The following is a 26,774-nucleotide window of genomic DNA, read 5'->3' on the forward strand; positions in this document are numbered from 1 at the left end:
TCCCAGCGCGCGCTGCAGACTCTAGCCGCGGGGCGGTTTGCTGAATAAGCAGTGTTACCCTCCGTGTGACAAACCTCTCGCGTTTGAGTCCCCGTAGCTGATCCTCGTGTGATGGAAATCCTTCCTCCAGGTTCTGGAGCACCCCACTATTGCTGGAAATTCCTAACAAGATATCCTTTAGCCGTCCTGACTTGTCATACTCCCACACAGTGAAGCAGCACACGGGGGCAATGCACTCCCCTCGCCGCCATCTTCCTTCTCCTAGCTTTAACAATAAATTTTTAAAAACATGTCTTTAAATGGAAATAAACACAGGTAAAACAAAGTTATTGATCAGTTGATGAAAATGTGACCAGATGTTCACAGGACCTTAACCCTGTATTTCCACTGGAAACAGTAGTTTAGTATTCATTAATTTAGTGTTTGTAGTGACTTTATAGAGCCTAACAAGTAATCATCTGCATTGCTGGACATAGTATGCTGCAGATAAAATTGTGCTCAGGCCTTAAAGGAAGGAAGGACAAGATCTTCATTCACACTGGATATGGTGGCATGTATTTCATGTATTTGACCCTCCACAGAGGCTGAGGCAGGAGGCTCACATGAGCCCAGGAGTTTCAAGGCCAGCATGGGCAACTTAGTGAGACCCTGACCCAAATCAAGAGAAACTACAACAACAACAACAAAAAAAAAAAAAAACCACTTCATTCCATGTGCATAGCACCTTTAACAACAATAGCTGGCATTTACTAGCTCCTCTTTGTGCCAGCCATTGTGCTAAGTACTTTAACATATATTTCCTGATATGATTCTTTGAAAATTCAATCTGAAGTCTATTGGCATCTCTCTCTCTCTTTTTTTAAGAGAAGAGGACTGAGATGCAGAGAAGTTAAGTGACTTACCCATAATCACAAAGCTGGAGGAGCTATAGTTTAGTCCTGAGCTATCTATCTCTGTTCAGGGTCACACATGTTCATGAATATCTGAGTCTGAGCCTGAGTGGATCCTCATAAGTCCCCATTCTCCACTCTCCACACTGACTAACTCTGTTCTCTTATTTTATAGGATTGGACTGACTATGATGAGAAGGCTCAGGAGTCTGTGGGAATCTATGAGGTCACTCACCAGTTTGTGAAGTGCTGAACTCCCTTCCTACACACTTGGTCTTAAGAATAAGAGGAAACAAAGTGCCCCAAGCAGCAGCACTCATAGAGACTGACTCCTTCATCCCTCATCTCCTAGTTGCTGTAGAGAGCCCTCATAACCTGCATGCTGGGGTTTGTCATGGTTCCCAAGCCACATCAATAAAACCCCTGTTTGTATCACATCAGTGTGTGAGGATAGAGTCAGGGAGCAGCCACTATTCCCTCCACAAAGAAGAATTCACACTGAAGGTCTCTGACTGCTTTCTGGCAACTTTCTACAGTTTAAATCCCTGCACTTCCTCCAAATTGCCAAATATGCAGGAATACATAGTTTCCAGGGACTCTCCAGCTCTTAGAAAGTGGGCAGATCAATCCAGAGGATCAAAGGTCTCAAGGCCAGTGGCACAGAGGGCAGGGAAACCTATGGAATGGTGCCACAGGCTTAGCAGTTCTGTGTCAAAGCCCTGCATTGACCAGCTTGGCTCTCGGATAAACCCGGGCATCTCTGTTAGCTGGAGTCACTTGGCATTCCAGCCCAGCCCACTTCTGGCAAAAGAATTCCTGACTGATGGTCATCAGGTCTCAGCTCACTTGCTGTGATGGGGCACTCCCAGCCCATCAGAAGAGGTGTGAAAGTTCTTCCTTGTTCTAAGTCAGCCTCTGCTCCCTGAAACAATTCCTGCTGGTCTCTGTACTCTTGCACCATATTTATGTGTCTGCCCCCAGGAAATACTTTGGAATTGTAAAGACAGGAGTCAGAACCTGCTGTGCCTCTTGGGCCTGGTTCCTGGGCCAAATGTCCACACAGTTGACAGGATTGATAAGTGCACTGGTAGGCCATGCCGATGCTTATTCTTCCCTTCCAAACCCACCATTGGGAATACCTGTTGCTGGAGACCTATTTTTTCCGTGTTCTTCTGGAGCTTAGAATTCTTTGGAAAAACAAATTAGTGTCTCTTTCTCACTTCCTGAGAGTAGGAAAGGGTCTACTAACACCCAGTCTGGTTGTAAGGCTCTAGAAAGAGGATTCTCTTGTTTTCAGGGAAAGTTAGCCATGTCTAGGGGTAGTGAGGAGGGGCCTAGCTTGTTACTGTTCAACATTGGTTCCCTATGTTCCCTGTTCCCTGGGCTCTTCTGTACCTGACAGCAAGACTTCAGGCCTCCCTCTGCCAGCCCCCTCCCACTGGGTCCAGTCTACTGTCTCATCTGGAAGCAAGGACACATTGGGCTGGGGAACCAACCTTTCTTGTTTTTAGTCTTTTTTAGTCTCTTACATACCCTTCAGTATGTAAGTTCAAAAGCCAAACACTAAAAGAACCTCAAGGTTTTATTTATATTTTAAATTACTCGACCATCTTTCAGGAGGTAGGGAGACCCAAATACTCTTAACAGATTAAAGGAAAGATGAAATAGATTGTCAATAGGTGCAGAAAAGATGTTTAATACCCATTTAACAACAAACAAAAAAGCTCTTGGGCTGGGGCTGTAGCTTAGTGTCAGAGTACTTTCCTGGCATGCATGAGGCACTGGTTTCAATCCTCAGAACCACATAAAAATAAACAAAAGCACTCCATCCATCTACAACTACAAAAAAAATTTTTTTTAAAAAAAGCTCTTAGCAAACTAGGAATAAAAGAGAGTTACTCTCACCTCACAAAGGGTATTAACAAAAAAACCTAGAGCAAGTGCCATGTTTTATAAATGATGAAACGTTTGAAGTATTACACTTCGTCAGGGTGAGATGAGGATGCCCTCAATCACTACATCTGTTTATTGTGCTGGAAATCCCACAATAAGATAATTTGAAAAGTAAAGACTGAGCACGGTGGCACACACTTGTAATCCCAGCAACCTGGGAGGCTCAAGCAGGAGGATCACAAGTTCCAGCCATCCTTGGCAATTTAGTGAGGCTCTAAGCAACTAATCAAGACCCTGTCTCAAAAAACAAACAAACAAAAAAGCAGGCTGAGGATATGGCTCAATGATTAGTACCCCTGGGTTCAATTCCCAGTACTAAAAAAAAAGTAAAGAGAAAGGAAAGAGTCAACTCAGTATTTCATTAATTATGATTTTCCACTTAGTAACTCCAGAAAAAAAAATTACCATGTTGGATTTAAGGTCAAGGTGAGAAATCTTATTTCAATATGCTACTAACAAGCAAGATATAATTCAAGAAAAGATACTTCTCCCAGGGCCAGGGTTGTGGCTCAGTGGTAGAGCGCTTGCCTAGCATTCATGAGGCAATGGGTTCTATCCCTGGCACCACATACAAAAAATAAATAAATAAAGGCATTGTGTCCATCTACAACTCAAAAGCTCACTGGTAGAGCACTTGCCTATGGGCATGTGTGAGGCCCTGGGTTTAATCCTCAGTACTGCATATAAAATAATATAAATAAAAGCTATATTGACAATGAAAAATAGTTTTTAAAAAGTACATGATAAAGATGCTCATTTTCAATAAATGTTTATAAATTCTAATTGAAATCTCAGATTTTGGGTGGGGTTGTATGTAGCTCAATGGTACAGGGCTTGCCTAGCATATGTGAGGCACTGGGTTCAATCTTCAGTACTACATTAAAAAATGAATAAATAAAAGAAAATCTCAAATTTTTACTAGAACTTAAATTGATTCGAAATCTGTATGACAGGCGGGAGACCTCCCCTAGCAAGTATCACAATATATTTATAAAGCAATGGCAATTTAAACCATTTATGGTATTGGCACTAATACACAAACAGACAGTGGAACAGCAGATTAACAGACCTACTGACATATGAAGATTAAGGAATACTGTTGCAGTTCGTGAGGTTAATTATTAACTCATCAATAAATGGTACTGAGGCACCTGTTAGAGATTTTGTACAATAAAATAAGGTTGAAACCCTACCTCAATCTGTATTCAAAGAGGTATTCCAAGGATTAATGATCTTGTGTGTTTTGGTACTGCAATATGTAAGAGTAGAATCTCTGAAGGTTCAGCATCTGGCTCCTTGTAAACCCTGTGAATAACCTGGGTCCTGTGGTGCTCAGCCTGCTGAAGATGCCAGAAGCATATATTGGGCAGAACATCTGACTCAGTACCTGCAGTCATACTGCGGAGGAGTATGCCTTCCTGCTCACCAAGCACACGGTCAAGACTGTGCGCCATGCCAAGGTAGACTCCTCCCTTCTGGAGCGGGTGAGGTCCCAGCTCCTGCCAGGCAATTCCACAGCCTAGGCAGGCTCCTTTTGACTCCAAAGGGCCTTTTGGTGTCTAGGAAGTAGTAGTTAGGGCTCCTCGCCCTCTGAGTGATGCAAATCTAAATCCATTGTTGTGGTTAACGTATATTGTGCTGTTCCTGGGAGCTAAGTGTGTCCAGAATGAAATTTCTACCTTATGTGTTTTGACCAAGGATAGAATTTTTCATAAAGAAGGAACAGTAAAAACCTAGGCAAGGCAGGCTGAAGACATGGGACCCACTGGGCTTCTCTGTAGGACATGTGTTAAAGGGAAGCAAATGAGGAGGATAGAAAGGCTGTATCTGTAACTCACTGAGAAGCCATTACGAATGCAGTAAGATTAACACAAATTACTTCCTTTTCAAAAAATTTGATAAAAATGCCCTTCTGTTCAAGTTCCAGTAGCATTCTAACAAGTAATGGGAGAGGAAAAAAATCTATACTCATTTCACTTAAAGGAAATGTTCTCTACTGTAAAATGCAGACTTATGTTTGCTACCTGAGGCCACAATTCTCACTCACACTTCAACTGATTAAAATAAACACATGCCCATTATAAATCCTCATTTGGTCCCCCAAACTAGTCAAATAGCAGTCCTTAAATCCGTGGTTAGATCCTTTATTGAAGCAGGCCTGCCAGAATCAAGCAGAGCAGTTCACTCCTTAGAAAAATAAAGAGTACTTTTGCCCAAGAGAAAGGGGCAAGTTTATAGAGGATGAAACAGTGTTTCCCATAGCACCTGAGAAGCCGGGAATCAATGGGAACTTACTGCTTCCTGAACTTACTATTGGGAAGTTCTTTGTGGGAAGTAGGGATTAAAAAAAAAAAAAATGGGGATATAGCTCAATTGGTAGAATGCTTGCCTTGCATGCACAAGTCCCTGGATTCAATTCCCAGCACCACAAAACAAAACCAAAAAAAAACAAAACAAAACAAACAAAAAAAACCCAAAAAAAACACTACTAATAATAAGAGGAAGCATCTTTAAGCAACAATTACACAATTACATTTTATTTCTGTTTAAACAATAAATAGACCTGAGTTAGTTCTTTAAACCCAATATCTTGATCAGAGGGTCTTGAAACTGTTATTTCCCATTCAGAAATAACACATTTAGCTTTAAAAAAATGATCTTTGAGCTCAAGCTTGCAGCACTGGCTGCTTGGGCCCGTGACTAGTTTCATTAGGCACAGGATAGCACTTATTGGCTACACGGCCCTCCATTTTCATGAGGAAGTAATGGAGGACTTTCCATCTACCTCGAAGCTAAGCTTTGATGGATTTGCCTTCTAAGGCATCAAATATATCTTCTAAGGATTTCTCAACACAGTGAAGAAACTCCCGGGCATTGCGTCCTGGGTAGGAGGAGACATTGCAGCCTATCCAGTCATCATGAACAGCATAACCAATGCCAAAGCCATCAGGGACAACAGGGGCAAAGCCACCAAGGTTCACTGCTGGGCTGCTCAGCGTGCTGGTGGACAGGATGTTGTGGTTTATCCGTTCATATGCAGGGTCCAGGTAGAGCTCGGGCAGGACAATTCCTTTGGCTGCCACTAGGTGCCGCAAAGCAAACAAGTGTCTGTCAAAGCCCTGGCCTGTCAGAGACAAAATGGAAAAACAGGAGTCTCAGAATCTCAGAACTAGAAAGGATCTTAGGCAAACCTCCCAGCCATGACAGGAATCCCCCTTAAGAGCAGTCTGTAAAAGAAGGGTCTCTCTACCTCTATATGTATATCTCCAGCTCACTAAATTTTGCAGAAGCCCATTCCAGAATATTTAAAAAAAATTTTTTTTAAACCAGGAATTGAACCCAGAAGTGTTTAACCACTGAGCCACATCTCCAGGCATTTAAAATTTTTTTTTTATTTGGGTAACAAATCTCTAAGTTGCTTAGGGCCTCACTAAGTTGCTGAGGCTGGCCTTGACTTACAATCCTCCTGCCTCAGCCTCCCAAGTCAATGGAATTATAGGTGTGCGCCACTGCACCTACCTTAAATTATTTTAAAACAGATTTTCAGCTGTCAATAATTGAGCTAAAAATGAGCCTAGAATGAAAGCATGGTTTTAAAAATTGTGAATCAATTTAGTCAGTCAAGACACTACGTGAAGAAAGCCATAGACTCAAAAACTTAAGATATGGGGCTAGAGGTGTACGCAGCTCAGTGGTAAAGTATGTGTTAGCATACACAAGGCCCTGGGTTCAATTCCCAGCAACCGCCCCTCCTCCATCACACACATAAACCAAAAATAAGACAAAACTCAAAGTCCAATTCACATGTAAAAGACAAGATTAAGTCACTAGAAAAAAAAAAAAAAAGGATTTTTTGCCAGGGTTCTAATTTCAGCCTTACAACATATTTTCTATGTAACACTAGGCCAGTGGCCTCAGTTTCCTGCCTATAAAATGGAGAAGGAAAAAAACTAGGTCTTGGAGGACCCTTTCAGTTCTAGGACTTTGAAGCTATGTGAAAAGATTGGATATCCTCCACATCCTTTCCAGGTTTTCAATTTTATCACAAAGAGATGAAAAGATGACACTTCAATTTGGAAAGCACTTCTGAGATGATCTATTTCCAAGGAGCCAACACGCTACATCTGAGGTAAAGTGATGGGGAGCTGTGGGCTTAGAAATTCTCAATTGTTGAAAGGAAGTCTGATAACTAACAAGCAATAGAAAAAGGAGAATCATGACTCACAACTGAAGATGACTTTTAAATGAGAAGAAAGTTAGATGCATTTCCCCATCCCTACTTAGGACATGAGAACATTCTGATCCCTAGTGACTGGGCTAGCTCTTCAGACTACTAGGATAGGGGGGAAAAATCATCATTTTGGGAGTAAGCAGGTGAATTAAATCTAGGGACAAGGTAGACATCAGATGTGGGGGGATGTTACTGAGTCTAACCCAGGCACAGAGGGCATGCTCCCCACCCCTGCCTCACCCATTGCTGCTTCTTTGGTCAGCTGGCCATGGTACTTGGAGCACTCGGCCATCAGCTGCTGAAGCTCGCCAGCACTGTGCTTAGAGGGCTCCCTGACGAAGGCCTCAGAGCACCTCTTTGTGAAGATGGAGGCTGGGCGGATGGTCTCAGTGCGGCCATGTTTGAATGCTGCAGTGCTGCAGGACTCGTAGGTGGCCACTGTCTGCCCATACTGCCGCAGGAAGGCCATCTGGAAGGCCAGCTGTGCCACTGCGTCAGGGCTCAACTTCTGCTTCTTCAAGAATTCTTTGCCTCCTCTCTGAAACTGCATACAGTCAATGGTGAGGGTTTTCGTGGTAGCATCAAACTTTTCCTTTGCAGCAGTGATTCCAGCCTTTAAGGCATCATTCAATTTGAAGCTGAGTTTTTGCACAGTGATGGAAGAGTCTGTATTGGCTGGCTGGCTCTGGGGAGTGATGGCAGGAGCGTTAGTGCTATCTTTAAACACTTCATTGAAAAACCTGAGTACTGCAACCCCGTCACCCCAAGCATGCTCAAAGTGGACAGCGGCAGTGCCATCCTTGGCCACAATGAGATTAAAGGATTTATCAAACCAGCGATTTGTACCATCACCATGTAGCATGGTGTGGGACAAATGGACAAGGTCCTTAATGGGGAAGTCATCTAAGCAGAGGCAGAAGGCAGCGGAGTCCACTTTCCTCAGGGTCTCCTCATTGCCCCCATGTATCAGCTTCTGCCTGAGCTCTGCCCAGACATCTCGGTTCTCACTGGTCAGATATGTCAGAGGAAACTCAGGCACAGGGCTATTGTCTTCGAGAATGTACTTCAGATGTGCCTGGATTTCTGAGGGGCTTACGATGTGCCCATCTTGATCCAGGACATCAAAGACATAGAAATGTCCTTTTCTTAGGACCAGGAGGTGTCGGGCCTTGTCATCAGTAAAGAGTTCATCCCTCCTGGGTTTGGGTAAACGAGTTGAATTGAAAAGCCGAAAATACTGAGACATATCCAAGGGATATGCATTGACCAAGTAGGCTCCATACCAAGACAGAGAGGAAGGCACAAAGCGTATGAGTCTCTTAAAGGTATTCGTGTCACTTTTGGCAGGGTTCAAGTGGAATACTTCTGGCTCCAAAAGGCCAGCCCGGAGTGTCTTCAGAAACCGGATGGCAGAAACAGTCATGTTGGTCGCCCGGGTGAGCTGGTCATTATACTCAGATTTTGGATCAGGATTGAATGCCATAAATGGATTAAAGTTCAGAACAACTGAGTCTCGAGCAGTTAAATACATATCAAACCAGGGACCTAAAAAGTAAAATAAAAGGGATTATACAATGTGTGGTCTTTTGCATCTGGGTTGTCATTTTTTTAATTTATAGATGACAGTGGAATGCATTACAATTCTTATTACACATATAGAGCACAATTTTTCATATCTCTGGTTGTATACAAAGTATAGTCACACCAATTCATGTCTTCATACATGTACTTTGGATAATAATGAGCATCACATTCCACCATCGTTAATAACCCCATGCCCCCTCCCTTCCCCTGGGCTGTAATTTTTGATAATGTTTTTGAGGTCCATCCATGTTGGAGAGTATATTAGTTCTTCATTTCATTTTTACTGTTGTTTAATTTTGTTGTTATTGTTGAACTATGTTCCATTTTATGGGTATACTACATTTTGTTTAATGGCTATTTAGGTTGTTACCATTTCTTAGCTATTATGAAATATACTGCCTTGAACTTTCATATATGAGTTTTTGGTTGGACATGTTACTAATTCTCTTGAGCATATAGTTAGGAGTGGAACTGGCAGGTCATCTACGTTTCTTTTAAGCCTTTTGAGGAACAGCCAGGGCATTTTCTAAAGTAGCTGCAGCCTGCCCACCAGTTGCACATGAGGATTCCAATTTCCCCCATATCCTCATCAACACTTGTTACTATATGTCTTTTTAACTGGGGCCATTCTGGTGGGTATGAAGTAGCATATCATTATGGATCTGATATGTATTCCCCTAATGTTTATTAATTGCTTTTTCTTCTTTATTCTTTTTCTTTTTTTTTTTTTTTTGGGGGGGGGCGGTTCCTAAAGGGAAAACATGCAGTGAGATTCCATGCTAGAACAGAACAGCTAATTCCTACCCCATATCCTTAGGTTTCTCTTGATTTATCTACTTTCAGGGATAATATTCATCTTTGACTATCTCCTTAACGGACAGGGCACAAAGGGCAGCCTTCACTGTTCTTCTATGTACAGTATATATTTATGAATTCTCTTTTAGGAAGTACTCAAGGGGCGGGGATGTGGCTCAAGCAGTAGCGCGCTCGCCTGGCATGCGCGCAGCTCTGGGTTCGATCCTCAGCACCACATACAAATAAAGATGTTGTGTTCGCCAAAAACTAAAAAATAAATATTAAAAAATTCTCTCATTCTCTCTCTCTCTCTCTCTCTCTCTCTCTCTCTCTTAAAAAAAAGGAAGTACTCAAAAAACCAATTAGAAATAACCATAAGTGCATGTGGATAACACTAACTTGCCCTCTGCATTCCTGTGGATGTTTTGCCTACAAAACTTCCAGCGCAATATTTTATCAGAAAAATGTGTCTTCAAGGGAATTCCTGCTGAGGTTAGTACACATGGATAAAATCAACAAAAAAGGACTCTCTACGACTTTAGAGGAAATAATTTTCACAGGTAGCACTGGGAAAGGACCAATAGATCCAATTTAACCATGACTTCTTCATTGGCCCATTCATTCCATTCCATTCTTTGTCAGTCAGTACCAGGTCCTGGTCCAGGGGATTTAGAGAAGAATAGGATATATTCTTTAATTCTGAAAAATTCTAGTGAAGTAGACAAACAAAATTAAAATGTGATGCAATACCCTAAAATGATGAGAGAAAAGAAGTACTAGTGGATAAGACGTATTTTATTAAAGAAAATATAAATTCATGCCTCTGACTCCCACTCCAACCTTGAGTAAAAGAATTTAAAATACAAAATAGGGTTGGGGATGTGGTTCAGAGGCTGAGTGCCCCTGAGTTCAATCCCTGGTACCTTCTCCCAAACATACACATACACACACACACACACACACACACACCCCAAAATAAGGCCAAGAGAATGAGAAAAGAGCAAATATTCAAAACTTGAAAGTATTTAGGTAACGGGTAATAACCAAAAACAGATTCAAGAAAGCCAATCTTAAACTGGCATGACAGACAGATAAAAAAATAATCTGTTTTACACAGCAGAACTTCCAGACAGCTCAGTAACGGGCTGTTTAGATCTCTGGTTTAATTAGATCACTACTCTTAACCCAGTGTTTCCTCCTTACTTTGATAGAAGGCTTTTTGTATTCTCTGGTTAAAGTGAAACTAGAAAACCTAAATCACAGTTGAGCTCTCAAACTTGCTTCCCTTGCCCTATTTCTACCACACTAGCAACCTCCTGGCAGTTTACTGGAAAAACCTTCCCTGAGGAATCTGTCTCAAAGACACTACCATTAGGAGAACCTCAAAGAAACAGTTTAGCCAGATCACATCACAGTGACACCTGTAACCAACAAGCCTCACCCTCATCCACAAGCTTTCAATAACTTTTTAGTATGTCACTCATATCTAAGGCAGCACAGAAGGATTAAGAAGCATCAGCAGAAAGAAAAGAGGCAAAACAAACAGGAAAAAAGGCAATTTGAAGGAGACTGACTATGAAGGAAGAAGAAAAATGTTTTAAACATTCCAGAGATAAAATTGTTTAAAAAGAAAAGAACATCCTAAGAGAAAGAAAGAAGAGCCCTTGGAAATGAAAAACAGGAAAGGAGAAATTTAGAAACTCAAAGACTGGAAGACAGAATTTAGCACATCTTCCAGATAGCAGAACAAGAATAAGAGATAAAAAATATGAGAGAAAAGATAAGAAAATTAGAGGACCAGGCTCAGAAATTCTGCAACTGAATAAGAGAACCAGAAAGAGAAAATAGAAAAAAGAAGAGAGAAAAATCAAAGAAATAAAACGAGAATATGCTAGAGCTGGGATAAACATGAGTTTGAAGGGTCAAAGAACTCACTGAGTGACCCAGCAAAAGGGTATAAATACACCCATACCAAAACACATTATCTGAATTTCAGAACACCCAGGAAAAGAGAAATTTCTAAAAGCTTCCAGAAACAGAGGAAGCAAAGGATCAAGACTCAAAATAACAAAATAACTTAGCAACACTGAAAGTAAAAGGCAATGGAGCACTTGCTTGCTCTCTGATTTCTGGATACCATGAGGTGAGCAGCTTTCCTGACCACACCTTTCTGTCATGATGTTTCTGCTTCCACAAAAGCTTTTTAAAAGGAATAGAACCAGCTGATTGTGGATGGAAACCATAGCCAAAATAAACCTTTCTTCCTATAAAAAATAAATAAAATAAAAGATAATGGAGTATGGACTTTAAAATCTGTGGAAAAATTATTTTCAAGCTAGTCAAATAAATTATCACTGAAGTATGAGAACTTTCAAAACTTTTGCTCTCTGTGTTCTGCTTCCAGAGAGCAAAGGGAATCTTGTGTTCTAAGAAAATAAAGGAGACACTAAGAAAGGAAAATGTGAAATCCAAGAAACAGAGTCCCAGCATGAGAAAGAATAAGAGAAACTCAGCTGAAATAAAAAGTTCCCAAAAAAAGATCCCAGGCCAAGAGTTCACAGATGCCAGGTGGGGGTACACACCTGCAATCCTAGTGACTCAGGAGGTTCAGGCAGGAGAATTACAAGTTCAGAGCCAACCTCAGCAACTTAGCAAGGCCTTAAGCAATTTTGTGAGTTCCTGTCTAAAAATAAAAAATAAAAAGGGCTGGGGATGTGGCTCAGTGGTAAAGCATCCTGGATTCAATCCCCAGTACCAAAAAAAAAAAGTGTGGGGGGGTGGCGTGAGGAATGGTTTCACAGACCCAGTCCAAAGTGAGTCAGAAATTCTAGAAGAGACTTTGTCAAGAAGGAAAAAATTAGGAGATGGGGTTGTGGCTCAGTGGTAGAGCGCACTTGTGGTAAAGCATGCTTGAGGGACTGGGTTTGATCCTCAACATCATATAAATGTAAAATAAAGATATTGTGTCCACTTAAAACTAATACACACACACACACACATACATAGATGTGTATANAAGTTAGCCTTAGCAACTCAGTGAGGCCCTAAGCAACTCAGAGAGAAACTGTCTCAAAATAAAAAATAACAAGGGCTGAGGATGTGATTCAGTGTTTAAGCACTCCTGAGTTTAATCCTCAGTGCCAAAAAAATTTTTTAAAAACTTCAGAGAAAAAAATAAGTTTCTATAGGAAAGGAAAAACAATCCCAATGTACTACATGACTCAGCTAATAATAGCATTTGTATGATCATAACAGTACAAACAAGAAATATTGAATTAACCAAAATTATAAATAATTATACTGGGAAAATGTGGGTCTGAGAAATATCTACACTTATATATGTGGGAGGGGATGTAAACATTTGCTAAATTCTAATCTTTGTAGTTAGATGTCAACAGATAATGCCTAAAATTTAAAAAAAATTAAAATTAAGATGCAGTAATATAAGTATATCATTTAGGGACCTGTGGGTACATATCAAGGGAATTAAACAGGAAATGAAAGAAGGTGTGAAGTGTGAAAATAAGGGAAGGTCAGGCAATTGCTACTTCTCCTAATAAGCCTTATGGAAATACTTGATTCTTTAAACTATGTGCATGTATAACCTGATACAAAGAAAAAGTAAGTTAAAGAAGTGCTGAAGGAAGAGAGGTGGAAGTAACCAATTTTGAATGAGAGGGGAAAGGACTGAGAAGATTTATAGAAAAACTACCCTATCCAGGGCTGGGGTTGTGGCTCAGCGGTAGAGCACTCACCTAGCGCGTGGGGGGCCCTGGGTTCAATCCTTAGCATCACATAAAAAGAAATAAAGGTATTGTGTCCAACTACAACTAAAAATAAATATTAAAAAGAAAAACAAAACAAAAATGCTACCCTACCCAGATCTCAAAGGAGGAATTTGCCAGGAAAAAAAAAAAAAAGAAAATGGAGCCAGGCACAGTGATTTGTAATTCCAGAAGCTGAGGCAGAACAGAAAGTCTGCAATGCATATTCAAGGACAGCCTAGGCAATTTAATGCAACTCTCTCTAAAATAAATTTCTTAAAAAATGGCTGTGTGGGCTGGGATTGTGGCTCAGTGGTAGCGTGCTTGCATGAGGCACTGGGTTTGATTCTCAGCACCACATACAAATATATAAAATAAAGGTCCACCAACAATTAAAAAATATTTAAAAAATAAAATAAAATAAAAATAAAAAAGGGCTGTGAATGTGGCTCAGAGGCAGAATGCTCCTGGGTTCAGTGCCCAGTACCAAAAAGAAAAGAAAAAAGAAGCAGAAGGGGAAGAATATTGATAAAAGGCATTGAAGGTGAAAGACTCACAGGTTCAGGGGACCACAGAGTTCTTACTTGTTGAAGCATGGAGTGTATCAGGAGGAGTCATGAAAGGGCAATTAGGTCAGCCTATGGGGGACCTAGAACCATAGGAAGAAGCCGCAGGACCTGATCCTGCATCCTTTTCAGATAGTCCTTGATTGGACTCCACCAATAGAGAAGGCAGCCACTGCTAGAGAGGAGGCCCCCAGTCAGCACCTAGGGAGGCGCTCCCGCAGCCTTAACATCTGCTTCAGGAAGTTGAGGGGGCCATAACTTCAATGCTGGTCTCACTAAATATATTTATGAGACCAAAATGGCAGAGAGGATTCCTTATTTTTCATTATAGATGGCACTGGGAAAAGTCCTGCCCACAGGCCAGCCCACCTACCAGAAATGTAGCTTGTGTGTTTATTCTGTTTGTCCCGAGCCACCAGCTGCTTGTGTAGTTCTTTTCCAATTCCATTCTCAAAACTCTTACAAAATTGTTCTGTCTTCCTGAAATGATCAAAAAAGACAGAATTAAACCATGGCAGGAAATACCTAATACCTTTAGGTTCATGGTCAAGAAGAATTCAGAGGGATCTGTGGATCCCCCAACAGCATATCCCTACAAACTGGGAAGGAGGTAAGAAGGTACCTCTGAAATCAGCAGAAAAGGAATCAATCTAAAACAGAAAAATCTAGGATATCAGGAAGCTTAATCAATATTTCACAGGACACTCTAATCTCTAGGAAGCAGTTTGGCATGAAGAAAAGGATATAAGCTTTTGAGTAAAAAATAGCTGAGTTTAATTTCTGGTTCTGTCACTTTTAAACTGTGTGACTTTGGACAAGTTATACATTCTCTCTTGAGTCTCATTTTCTTGATGTGTAAAAGAGACCACCCTACAAAGTTAAAAAATATATAGTCTAAAACATAATACTCACTTTGTAACTGGTAGCTGTTAATTCATTACTATATTAAAAGAAACTTCTAGTGACTAACAAGAATTTTTTTTTTAATTTCAAAGTTTGGTTATTTTAATGCAATTTCACTGTTTGAGGTAATGCGGGTAAATTAAGTGGTTCATCTATCTGAAGAGAACACTAACAGTTCCTGAACAAGGAATATTTAAAAGCAGGGACCTAGATTATAAATAGTTTCTGTTTCTCTGTCACTGCCCAATGAAGGATTCTGATTCAAATAGCAATGCCAGTTATGGATACAAAAAATTCTCATTATGAAAAAAGTACCAAAGTACCAAACCACACAAGGCTAACAGAGCTTAATGCAATCCACTTTTTGGCAATATCTGATATTATTTTTGAATTCTTTGCTGTATTAGTTTCCTAAGACTGCCATAACGATCACAAACTGGGTGGGGCTTAAAACAACAGAAATTTATTCTCTCACAGTTCTGAAGGCTATAGTTCAAAATCCAGGCATCAACAGGACTGTATCTCTCTGAAGACTCTAGGAAAATCTATTCCATTCTTAGCTTCTGATGATAACAGCAATCTTGACTCTCCTTGGGTTGTTGATACAACACTCTAATCTCTGTCTTCATCCTCACATCACGCTGTTTATATCTCTTTTACTCTTTTATAAGAACATGAATTGTATTGGATTAAGGACCTACCCTGCTAGGCACAATGGCACATGCCTGTAATCCCAGTGATTTGGGAGGCTGAGATAGGAGGATAGCAAGTTCAAGGCCAGCCTTAGCAACTTCGTATCTCAAAATAAAAAATAAGGTCTGGGGATATAGCTCAGTGGATAAGGCCCTCTAGGTTCAATCCCTCAGACCAAAAAAAAAAAAAAAAAAAACCTATTCTACTCCTCTACTCCAGTAAGATGTAGGACCGCATCTTAACTAATTACATCTATAACAACCCTATTTCCATATAAGATCACATTCTGAGATTCTGAAAAGGGCATGGATTTGGAGGTCATACTATCCAGCGCCATAAACATGCTCAACAAGCAAACTTCTGGTGGGCCATATGGTTCTCAATGGACCTCTCTACCAAGAATACACGCCCTCTGCAAATGACCAGTACCAGCTGGCCTCCCAGGTACACCTGCCAAGATAAAGTACAAGTATGGTACTCTGGCTGGGCACAGTGGCCTAGAATCCCAGCGGGAGGCTGAGGCAGAAGGATCACAAGTTCAAAGCCAGCCTCAGCAACAGGGAGGCATTAAATAATTCAGTGAGACCCTGTCTCTAAATAAAATACAAATTAGGGCAGGGGATGTGGCTCAGTGGTTGAGTGCTCCCGAGTTCAATCCCCAGTAACCCCTCCCCTGAAAAAGTAAGGCATTCTGGCTCATAAACCATCTGTTGAGTCAGGTTGGAAGGACTCTCACCTCAGAGACTGCTCAGTCTTTTGGGAATGAAAATCTTTTCCTGAACTTGCAAAAGTATAAACTAGGTTCCAGGTTCTGGAGATCCAATCAAGTCACAGACATTCCCTGAAGCTTGGTCCACCATTACTTGCCAGGCTCTCTGGAACCACCCAACCATAGTCTTTCAGAGTAGTCAGCATTTACCTGAACTGGCCATCATTCAAGAGAGGTTTCTGTGCATTGAGGTATCTCCTAATGGTGTCTTCAAGTTTGGGAATAGGCAGCCTGGAGAGAAAGCAAAGTCAGCATAAGGCAGACAATATATTAAAGAGATTAATTAGCTTCACAAGGCAAATGAGAAAATTGATCATTAATGTATCAATGGTAACTCCACATTTTAGTAAAAAAATTTTTTTTCATACTGGGGATTGAACTCAGTGGTGTTTCATATGAGCCACACCCCTCCCCCCAATTCCTTTATTTTTTGAGTCAGGATCTTGCTAAATTGCCCAGACTGACCTCAAACTTGCAATCCTCCTGTCCAGGTTCCCAAGTAGCTGAGACTATAGGTGTGCACCACCGTACCCAGCTTTATTTTTTGAGACAGGATCTTGTTAAATTGCCCAGGCAGGCCTCTAACTTGAGATCCTCCTGTCTCAGCCTCCCCATAAAGCTGTTAATTTATCTAATCTGTCTACCTACCTATTTTGGTACCAGTGATTGACCCCAGGGGCACTTAACCATTGAGCCACATCCCCAGCCCTTTTTAAAAAAAATTATATTTTAAGACAGGGTTTTGCTAAGTTGCTAGGGCCTCACTAAGTTGCTGAGGCTGGCCTCAAACTTGAGATCCTCCTCCCAAGTCTCCTCCTCCCAGCCTCCCAAGTCTCTGGGATTACAGGCAAGTGCCACTGCACCCTGCTGTTATAATTTTTTTAAAAAAGTTACTTTTCATCTCTGGTAATTTTTTTCTCAGTAAAAGGAAGAAACTGAAAGAAATGGCTCTAGGGCCCTCTCTAACTCTGTGACTACAACTTCAGGAGTCATATTGATTCCTGCCCTTGCAAGGAAATTTAGAGAGCTGACTCTGGCTGCATCTCTCACAGTTGTGTGACTGTGGGCATACAACTGTCTTGTACCCACGTGTCCTCATCTATAAAATGTGGGTAATATGCATTTGTACCACTTTAGGGTTCTATACTGGTTAAATGCCGCAATGCTTATCAATGATTTAGAAGAGTGCCTAGCACATAGTAAAGACTCAATAAACTAGTCAGTCCTCAAGTCCTGTAGCTCCAAACTCTGCCCCTAGTCTTTTCACTTCTCTAGGAAATCAGCTCATCACCACCTCTCCTCAGTGCCTAGCATAGAATTTTCTCATTTCTGCTTTTGGGCCACCTGACATCCATTCTCCCAGGTTTCTAGTAATAGTACCCTGTTTTTGTGGAAGAACTAACCTTTCCTACTCAGTACCAGTGGTGCTGGTGGAACCGACTACCTCAAACTCCCAGGGGTGGGCTTACAGATTACTAGTATAGGACTGATGAGACCAGTAAGAACCAATCAGACAGGATTTTTTTTTTTTTTTGAACTCCCAGGAAGGGCAATCTCTATAAGCTTGTGTCACTAAAAGATCAGGATGTAAGCTACATCTTATGTGCTGGCTACCACTCTGTCACCAGGGGAAGAAAACCTGTTTGAGAACGGAGTTCTATAAATGAAGAGTTCATCAGGAAGCTGAAACAGGGTCTAAATGACCTCATATGATCCTCTTGATCCATTGGCTATTTTTCAGGACTGTGAATTCATTTGCTAAAGCCCAGTTTGACTTGAAATTTCTATAACTTGCTACCACAAAGGTCTGCACCATAACAATTTCTTTCTCAGTAAGTGTTCAGAAGCCATTCTTCCAGTTAACATTCATTCTCTTGAAAAACTGAGATGTGAGAGCAAGTCCAGTCTCTATGCACTACCCTACTTCCTTCACATTCTTCAGAGAACACCACAAGTGATTGAACATGTGCACCACAGTTCCTGGAGTTCCCTGTGATGTAATTCAACAGGCCTTGAAAGAGGTAGAGCCCAGGTGTTAAGGGAGATACATGACAGTTCCATCTTAACTACCTGGGTCTTCCTTATCCACCCACTCCCATTGAAAAGTCATTTGCTGTAATGAAGATGGAAGTAAGTGCTACACTGATTTATCTCCTGTTTAAGTTCCTCTTGGTCACTTACTCATTCCCCAATACTCCTCTGAGAAGTAGGCACTTTGGGATTTCTCCTGCAAGAACACAGCTAAAAAGCCTTCTCTGCTTCTACAGGATCTAGTTACACTTGGGATAGTGTTCACAGAGTTGCTAGGGAATAAAATTTATTCTAGAAGACAAGAAGATAGGTCTGAAAGACATGCCTGTGGGGCCTGAAACATTACTGTTTTCCCTGTTATTCTCCACATCCTGGAATCTCAGACTCTTCTGCCTCCCGCAGGAATTCTAGAGAACCTGCCTATTATGTCTCCACACCAGTCATCACCAAAAGTGATTAGAAAGAAAAACAACAGATGATTGACATTTATTGTGCATCAATTATAGACCTAACATAGTGCCTAATAATGGGCTCTTCTCCCCCCACACACCCCACACCAACTCCAATAACTTAAGGCCTACATAGTGATTCTTTTCTTGGGCTGAGCCTATCATAAACCTTTCAAAATTTCTGGTCACATCACAGATTGCAGTTATCTGTTCCTTGTCATGTTCCTCTCTGTCCTTTACTCATTACTGCTCACTTGGTGAATTTCAGATTCCAGCTCAAGTGCCACTTTCTCTGTGAAACTTCCCTCACTCACCCAGGCTCTAAGTCACTTGCACCTCTACGCTCACTCAACACAATGGCTTTCTTTCGGTGATTATTTACACCAGTTACAGTACTTGTGAATGACACCATGTACTTATTATGTGCCAGACTCAGCTTTTTTTTTTTTTTTTTTAAGAGCCCCAGCTCTTTAAAAATTTTTTTTCTTTTTTTAATTTTGAGACACGGCTCATTAAGTTGCTGAGGCTGGTCTCAAGTTTTCCATCCTCCTGTCTCAGCCTTCCAAATTGCTGAGATTACAGGCATGTGCCATAAGATCCAGCCAAGTGCTTTCTATCACAGGGTTTGGTTCTAACTACTCAGAAAGGAAGGTAATATTAACATTCCCATTTTTAGGTAATACAGCTTGCTCCTGGCCATGCAAACAGTAAAAAGTAGAGCTGGGGTTAAAAGTCAGGTGTGAGTGGCACACACCTGTAATCTCAGAAACTCGGGAGGCTGAGACAGGAATATTCAGTGAGACCCTGTCTCAAAATAAAAAGTGGGGCAGGCTAGGGATGTGACTTGTTCAATCCCTGGAACCATAAAGTGATAGATAGATAAATAAGTAAATAAGTAAATAAATAAATAAATAAATCAGGTCTGACTCCTATCTCATTATTTTAAGGACAGCAAGATGTCATTTCCCTCTTATCCACATTATAATATTGTTTACCTGTCATTGTTTTATCTCCTCCACTGAACCACAAGTGCCTCCCCATCCCTGATGGGCCTCTAATCCACATCAATAAATATTTGATAAATATTCATTGATGTGGATTAGAGGCCAGTCAGATCCATCCTTGGTTTCCTTAGGACTTACAGTTTCATAGTCCCAAGTTATATAAATACACCTCTTAAAAAAATATACACCCTGGGCTGGGGATATAGCTCAGTTGGTAGAGTGCCTGCCTCCCATGCACAAGGCCCTGGGTTCAATGCCCAGCACCACACACACACTCACACTCTATATATATCCCTGAACTATACAGCTAAAAGTGGTTAAAATAGTAAATTTTATGTTAAGCATATTTTACCACACTCATAAAAACAAACAAACAAACAACAGGCAAATCATAGTGGGAGGGAACCTGGTAGAAAGAGCATCCAAGTCTACCAAGTTAAAAGGCAAAGGTAAAGGCAGCGGAGCACAACAGACACTAGGATGGCAATTTGTAAATCAATGGATGTGTAACTGATGTGATTCTGCAATCTGTGTATGGGGTGAAGGTGGGAGTTCATAACCCACTTGAATCCAAGTGTGGAATATGATATGTCAAGAAATTTGTAATGTTTTGAACAACCCACAATAAAAAATTTAAAAAAAAAAAGGCAAAGGTAATAAGAAAACTGACAGATAAGGAGGAGGGAGTGACTAATTATGATACTTCCCTATCTCTTGTATCTTATCTCAGTATTATGGTACAACAGAGAACTGTGTGTTGCCACTCACAGGGGACTGTCACTAAGTTAACTGAATTGCCCAAAATTATAGCTACAGTTGCAGATATAGAATCTGAAACTAAGTTCTACCAGACTTCAAAGTAAGGGCTCTTTACCAAGTCTGACATCAAGATAAATGTCAAAGATGATACATTTTACTTCACTCTCTGAAACTAAACCTAAATTGTCATCTCTACTCCAGAATTTAGAAGGAATTTTATCCCCCAGCTAACTCCACTTTATAGATGAGGTCATGAAAACTGGTTGCTTAATGGGCGGTGAGCATTATGGTTTGTTCTTGCAGATTCCTACAGATTTTTGTGCTGTGGATGGCTTTGGAATAAATGATCTTAAATATTCTTTCTAGCTTTCCAAGTCTGAAATACAGAAACTCCTTTTGATCTTAAACCTGGGTGGGGCGTGGGCCTGCCTGAAAGTCAATGACCATGACTCTGGATTTGGCAATTGAAGACAGGTTTGTCAGTCCTGACCTTTCCCCCACATACAAGCACAGCTCAGACACACATGCTGACAAGGAGGAGGCAGGTCCCAGGCTTATCCCTCAGGCACACAGACTCTGTTTTCTTTCTCTCTCCTACTAGTTCAGATAATCTCATTTTAGTCTGTCTTAGAGGTCTGCACACTGTTATTTCAGAATTGCCTTTGGATGATCTTCCTGAGAGGGGAGTGTGGGCACTGATGTTGGGTTAAACATAACTCTTGGATATAAAGAAAAACAGCAACCTTGTGGCTGGGGGCACTGCCTGTGATATAATGCTGCTGGGGAGCGAGTACTGGCCCCTAGCTTGGAGGATTCCTGATGACAGTTTAGTGAGAAAGAGAGAAGGATTTCTGAAACAAATTGAAACTTGGCTCCAGGAACTAAATGGTGAGTGAGTAGAGATGACAATTTAGGTTCAGTTTCAGAGAGTGAAGGAAATTTCTAATTTCTTTCTGGAGAAGGAGAGCTGGCAATTTAGATGAAGGCTGGGAGTTCAAAGACTGGAAAAACTGGAAGCTGGGAAGTGCTAGGTAAGGGTTGGGGAGAGAAAGACTTAGGGCTATTCTTATAGGGTGTTTCATGTTTCAGAAGGTGGGGATGGTAGCCTATGATGAAGAGCATTGAAAATTTGGGAGAGTCCTGGATCTAATTTGAAAGAGATGAAGTCCTCAAGGGGCACTGAGGACAGTTTCAAGAATTCTATGAGGGTGGGCTGAAGTTGCAGGGAGAAATGTCTGTGAGGGAGGATATTTTAGAGAGAGGAACTTGAAGGGAGGGATGCTGAGGAGGGTCTGGTGGCTTGTGAAATGTTTCCAGGTTAAGACTGGACTTAGAAGTTAGGATGTGCATGGTGGGGGTATGGTTGAAGGTAAGAGTGAACATGCGGCAGTGCTTGTGAAGACTAATGGGGTGCTAAAAGAGGAGGGTGGAAGAATGAGGAGTGGCACTGAAAGTTCTGAGTAATGGGTGAAGAAGGGGGAGCACTGGGAGAACTTGAGGAAGGGTAACCACAGTACTATTAATATCAGAAACTGGCAACCTAAATATTCCAGGCAGGAATGCTCAGCATTCATTAGATACCCCTAGTTTGGAAGGATTCTGATGGTTTTGGAGATATTCAGGCAGGACATATTTCAAGGAAAAATATGAGGGCCTCAATCCTGAGGCACTCCATCCATCCATCCATCCATCCGGTTGGAAGTTAGGTTAATGGAGAGGGAATTCGAGAAAGGCTCAAGATGGAGAATCGGAGAATTGTGCATGGAAGGATTTTGGAGAACTTGAAGGTTCTGGGGTTCCTGGGCTGGAGAAACTGGAAGCTGGGAAGTCACAGGAGTTCGAGAATGGGGAATATGGCTGCCTCCAAGGTCGGGGTTTGGGGGTGTAAGCCAGTTCAGTTTCAGAAGTCCTGAGTGAATGGAGTCGCGCTGGGGTCAGTCCTGGGCTGGCGGGGTCGGGGAGATCGGGCTCACCTGGGCAGACTGTCCTGGTAGTGCATGGTGGGCACGATGCTGTGCTGCAGGTACTGGCCAGGCCTACTGTCAGCACTGAGGGACCGACAGGGGGCTCCAGGGCCAATGGCAGGGCCCCGGGGCCAGGCGCGCAGCAGTAGGCGGGGCACCATCGTCCCGGGCGGCGAGAACGCAGAAGTGAAGGAATTCTAGTCCAAGAAAAAGGCCGCTACCCTCAAGGCCGGAGACGCAGCGTCAGGGACTCCGCGTCCAGTTCGTCCCCGCCCGGGGCCCACTTCCCGTCTACGGCCCCGCCCACAGAGCCCGCCCACAGAAGGCCCCGCCCACGGCCGAGTCCCTCCCGCCCGGCTGATGCCTGGAGACAGCTGGTCTCCCCATCCGGGAGGCGGAGGCGTTGGACCTAGCCGAAGTCCTCCCCTTCTCCTTTTATGGAGCAAGCTAGAAATAAGAGCTGGAGAAAAAGAACCGTCGAAATTCATTTTTGCAATTCGATAAGCCTACATTGATCAACGCTTGGTCCCTGGACGACTGTGGCATTTGATCAGGATCTCCATTTAACTATGTCTTCAGTTAAATGGAGATCCTGATCAACGCACCTGCCACGATTGTAGCTTTTTTTTTTTTTTTAACAACTTCATTTATTTCGCCAAGACAATTTGGTATGTAAGGTGTCTGGTGCTTATAGGTAAATGGAAAACGGTAGCGAATGTTACTGTTGTCACTAGTAATCCGTGGCGTTAGCCCGCTGAGGATCTTTGACAGGCAGTGATTCTTAACACTGTTCAGCTGCCCTGCCAGCTCAGCTGAGCAGGTATTGAGGGTGGAAGGAATGTACAGGAGCCCGAAACCGTGAAATCTTGGGACCTGGCCACCTCATCAGTGCAGAGGTGAAGACCCTCCTCAGTGAACAGTCTCAGTTTGAACAGTTCCAAAGAAAGGAAGCCCGTTGTTAAGAGGAAACTCTTGACCTTTAGCTCTAGGGACTCTTCCTGGTTCAGTCCACCGCAGGAGGCTGCTTGTCACCACACATTGTCCTCAATGCTTCTTCCAACTCTGACTTGAAGATTCCTCAACTTGAATATAGATCCACCATCCCTCATCCATTACAAAACAACCGCAAAACAACAACAAAAAAACCCCACCCACCCCTTCCTTGATCTCAGCTGTAGCTAAAAGATTAGGTAGGCTCTGCTCCCATTTTACAGAAGAAGGAAGGTATCAAAAGACATAGAATTATGCTGTCTGGCCTGAGGCACAACAGAATTCCATTCTGGGAACACGACCTTCCTTTAGCTCCAGCTCTCAATCAGGACCCTGTGGGTTTGAGGCAGCCAAGTACATTCTGTTCCTTTCATATTGGCCAGGCAGAGTCAGGGGCTGGATTGCATCCAAAAGAGCACTGGATTGGGAGTTAAGAGACCTGAGGTTTGGTCTCAGCCCTGTCCTTATCTATTTAGGTGACCACCAGTTGAACAGGAAGATCACAAACCAGTTCTAACATTCATTCAATAGTGATTACAAATGCTGAAGAACTAAGCAAGAAACTGGAATATACTGATTATCTAGATAATCCTTCTCCCTTGAGGAGAGAACAGATCCAACTGGCTCAAGTCCAAAACACCAGTGCCATTTGCGTGTTGAGTATAGTGTCAGAAAGAGCATGTAAAATCCTTTCTGAAAAAAAGATCAATTACCCCCTCCCGAAACCCTAACAGTTTTCAGAGCCTTGAAACTTAAGGCAGATATCTGGATCTGGGTAGAGCTTGGGGGATCAGAGGAAGAAATATTGGACTAGTAGAAGAGCACTGGTCAGTTCTAAAGACAGAGGACCAATCTAATGGTTAAAAGGGGCTCAAAAGTCTTCTGTGGTATGTGGCCAATAGGAACAAATCTATCCACCAGGCTAGTGTCCACGGCCTTCTGAATCTTGGCTCCCACCTGTTTCTCCGTCTCCCATCATGTCACCTGAAGCACTCCGTGCTGTAGTGACACTGAACTACTCATCATCCCATCCCCACCTCTTGTCCTTACTCCATACCATTTCTTTAAAAGAGCTGTCTCACTGCCTAGAATATTCTTTTCATGCATCTCTACCTAGTAAACTTTTTTTTTTTTTTTTTTGAGACAGGGTCTCTCACTAAGTTACTGAGGCTAAGGCTGGCCTTGAACTTGCAACCCTCCTGTCTCAGCCTCCAGAGCTGCTGGGATTACAGGTGTGCATCACCAAGCCTGACTCTGCCTAGTAAACGCTTCCTCGTCCCGCAAACCCCATTTCAAAATGTACCACCTCTATGAAGTCTTCCTCAGTTCTCAGCATTCTTCCCCAAGAGAACAAATTCCTCTGATTCCACAGCACTTTTCACACTCCTTTACTGTTTTGTATGTACAGCTGTATTGTGAGTTAATGATGAGCTATTTAATTGTTTATACACTTCTTACCATGAATTTTGAGGTCCTCTAAGGCAGGGACTTTGTTTTCATTTATGTACCCAAGTATTTGGCCTGGGTCCTGGTGTGGGTAAGTGCTTCCCTAGAGATGGCCCTGGGGACTGTACCACATTAAGGATAACATGAGCTGGGAGTTTAGAAAGACCATATCTTGCTGTGCAAGGGTCAAGAAAGTTAATCTGCTTAGAGAAACGTCCTGAAGAATAAATTGTTTGTATTGTAGTAATCCCCAGGGTTTAGCTCTGTTTTTAATCAACTATGTAAAAGCAGAACACAGTGGCCAGGTTAAAGTAATATTCATATTTTTTTAAAAAAAGTTCTTAAAAACAATGAACTTTAACTGGATAGCAGGAGAGTTCACATTCAACAAAAAAAAGATCCAGTTGGTTAAGTATGAACAAAGAAATGGCAACCCTTTGCTGGGTGCAGTGGCTCACGTCTGTAATCCCAGCGGCTCAGGAGACTAAGGCAGGAGAAACTCGAGTTCTAAGCTGGCCTCAGCAAAAGTGAGGCACTAAGCAATTCAGTGAAAATAAAATACAAAATAGGGCTGGGGATGTGGCTCAGTGGTCGAGTGCTCCTGAGTTCAATCCCTGGTTTAAAAGAAAAGAAAAGAAAAGAAAAAAAGATATGGCAACCCTCAAATATTTAAAGAAATGACAGGAACTGCTAGTACCTAGAGTTAACATGGCTTGAGTCTGAAGTTCTCAGGTTTTACTGGATTTTACCTTGACCAAATATCGCTTAAAATAAAAAATTCATAGTCCAGACTTTGAAAAGCACTGCCTGATTTAATGGGATTTATTATAATGAATTATAAACCCTTAAAAAGTAATTGTAAGAAAGTATGTAAAACCAAAGTGTACAATTACTTTCTGTGCCCCAAAAAGAAACTTTTAAAATTTACCTGTGGATACACTAGATATTTGATTAAACCAATCAATGAGGAATTAGTGATGTGTGAAAAAATTGTTCCTTTTAACTTTACAACTAATCTAACATTGGTTGGAACTATTGGAGACAACCAAAGACAAGGACATAAGGAGCTTATTACATGACATGAGGTTCTGTGGGTAATGGAAAATGCAATAGACATTTGGGCTAGGGCTATGGCTCATTGGTAGAGTGCCTGCCTGGCATAATCAAGGATCTGAGTTCAATATCCAGAACAGGGAGAAAAAAGAAAAAAATAAATGCTATATATCCAGCATAGTGTATACTCTCTCTCCACACACCCTACGTAGGGGCCCACAGAACCAAATTTATGCATCTCAGACATGGACAATGGTCATCTGAGCTGGCAGAGTTCTGTGTCCCTGTTTACAAGGGTGCAATGGAGAATGGGAATAGGGGAGGAGGTGAAGGCTTGGGTAGGTAGGAGAAAGGGAAGATGCTATTTAGCCTCTTTGAATATTGGAAAAGGATGGAAAAGCTTGCCCTGACGGAGCCCAAAGATGCCTTTTTATCCACTCCTGGAAAGGATCCTTTGGAGAAGAGATCAGTCAAGTTGTGAGCCCAGCTGTGGGATGAGAAGTTGGGCTGAAGTGGCTGCACTATTTTCCTCATCCCCACCCCTTCTTAGGTGCCCTGGCCCATTTGTCCAGGCCTAATTGATAATAGTCTTTTTGTTTAAAACACCAAGATCCTTTCCCAATCATTCTATTACATCCCTTAGTCAATTGTTGGATGTTCTTCCTGGAGTAACATGTGACTTTAAAGTCAAGGCTGGGCTGGGCAGCACACTTGGGTGAGGATGTTGGGATTCATCTGGAAGTAGATTGGGTTGAAGAAGACATCAAGTAATCAGATCCCTTTGGAGGCAGCTCAGGTCTGTTCAGCGAACGTCTGGGTAACCCCTGACCTGTGGGTGAAAGGAACAGAAGAGAGATTGGATCTCAGAGGACATCCCTCAGGAACCAGCCTAGATTTCCTTCTTAGAACAGCTTCTGGTTTCTCTCCTTC

At 42.0% G+C, this 26,774-nt stretch overlaps 2 protein-coding genes across 4 annotated transcripts in view; one reads left to right on the top strand and one right to left on the bottom strand.

Annotated features, from left to right (window-relative positions):
- Czib (CXXC motif containing zinc binding protein) overlaps positions 1–1,327 on the top strand; it is a 9,565-nt gene extending 8,238 nt beyond the window's left edge. For all 3 annotated transcript variants that reach the window (XM_015484977.2, XM_048815358.1, XM_015484978.2), the window contains exon 8: positions 1,066–1,327. In XM_015484977.2, coding sequence (XP_015340463.1) covers positions 1,066–1,143 — 78 coding nt within the window. In that variant the 3' untranslated portion in view covers positions 1,144–1,327. The remainder of the gene's footprint in view (positions 1–1,065) is intronic.
- A 4,025-nt stretch (positions 1,328–5,352) lies between these two features.
- Positions 5,353–22,687, bottom strand: Cpt2 (carnitine palmitoyltransferase 2). The gene is made up of 5 exons (XM_015484979.2): positions 22,365–22,687; positions 16,299–16,379; positions 14,157–14,263; positions 7,315–8,619; positions 5,353–5,967 (listed from the first exon to the last, which is right to left on the bottom strand). Exons 1-5 carry the CDS (start codon positions 22,514–22,516, stop codon positions 5,636–5,638), a joined length of 1,977 nt encoding a protein of 658 aa, XP_015340465.1. The 5' UTR covers positions 22,517–22,687; the 3' UTR covers positions 5,353–5,635.
- Positions 22,688–26,774: the final 4,087 nt, after the last annotated feature.

The sequence above is a fragment of the Marmota marmota genome, unplaced genomic scaffold (genome assembly GCF_001458135.2).
Source record: "Marmota marmota marmota unplaced genomic scaffold, marMar, whole genome shotgun sequence".
Taxonomy (NCBI): Eukaryota; Metazoa; Chordata; class Mammalia; order Rodentia; family Sciuridae; genus Marmota; species Marmota marmota.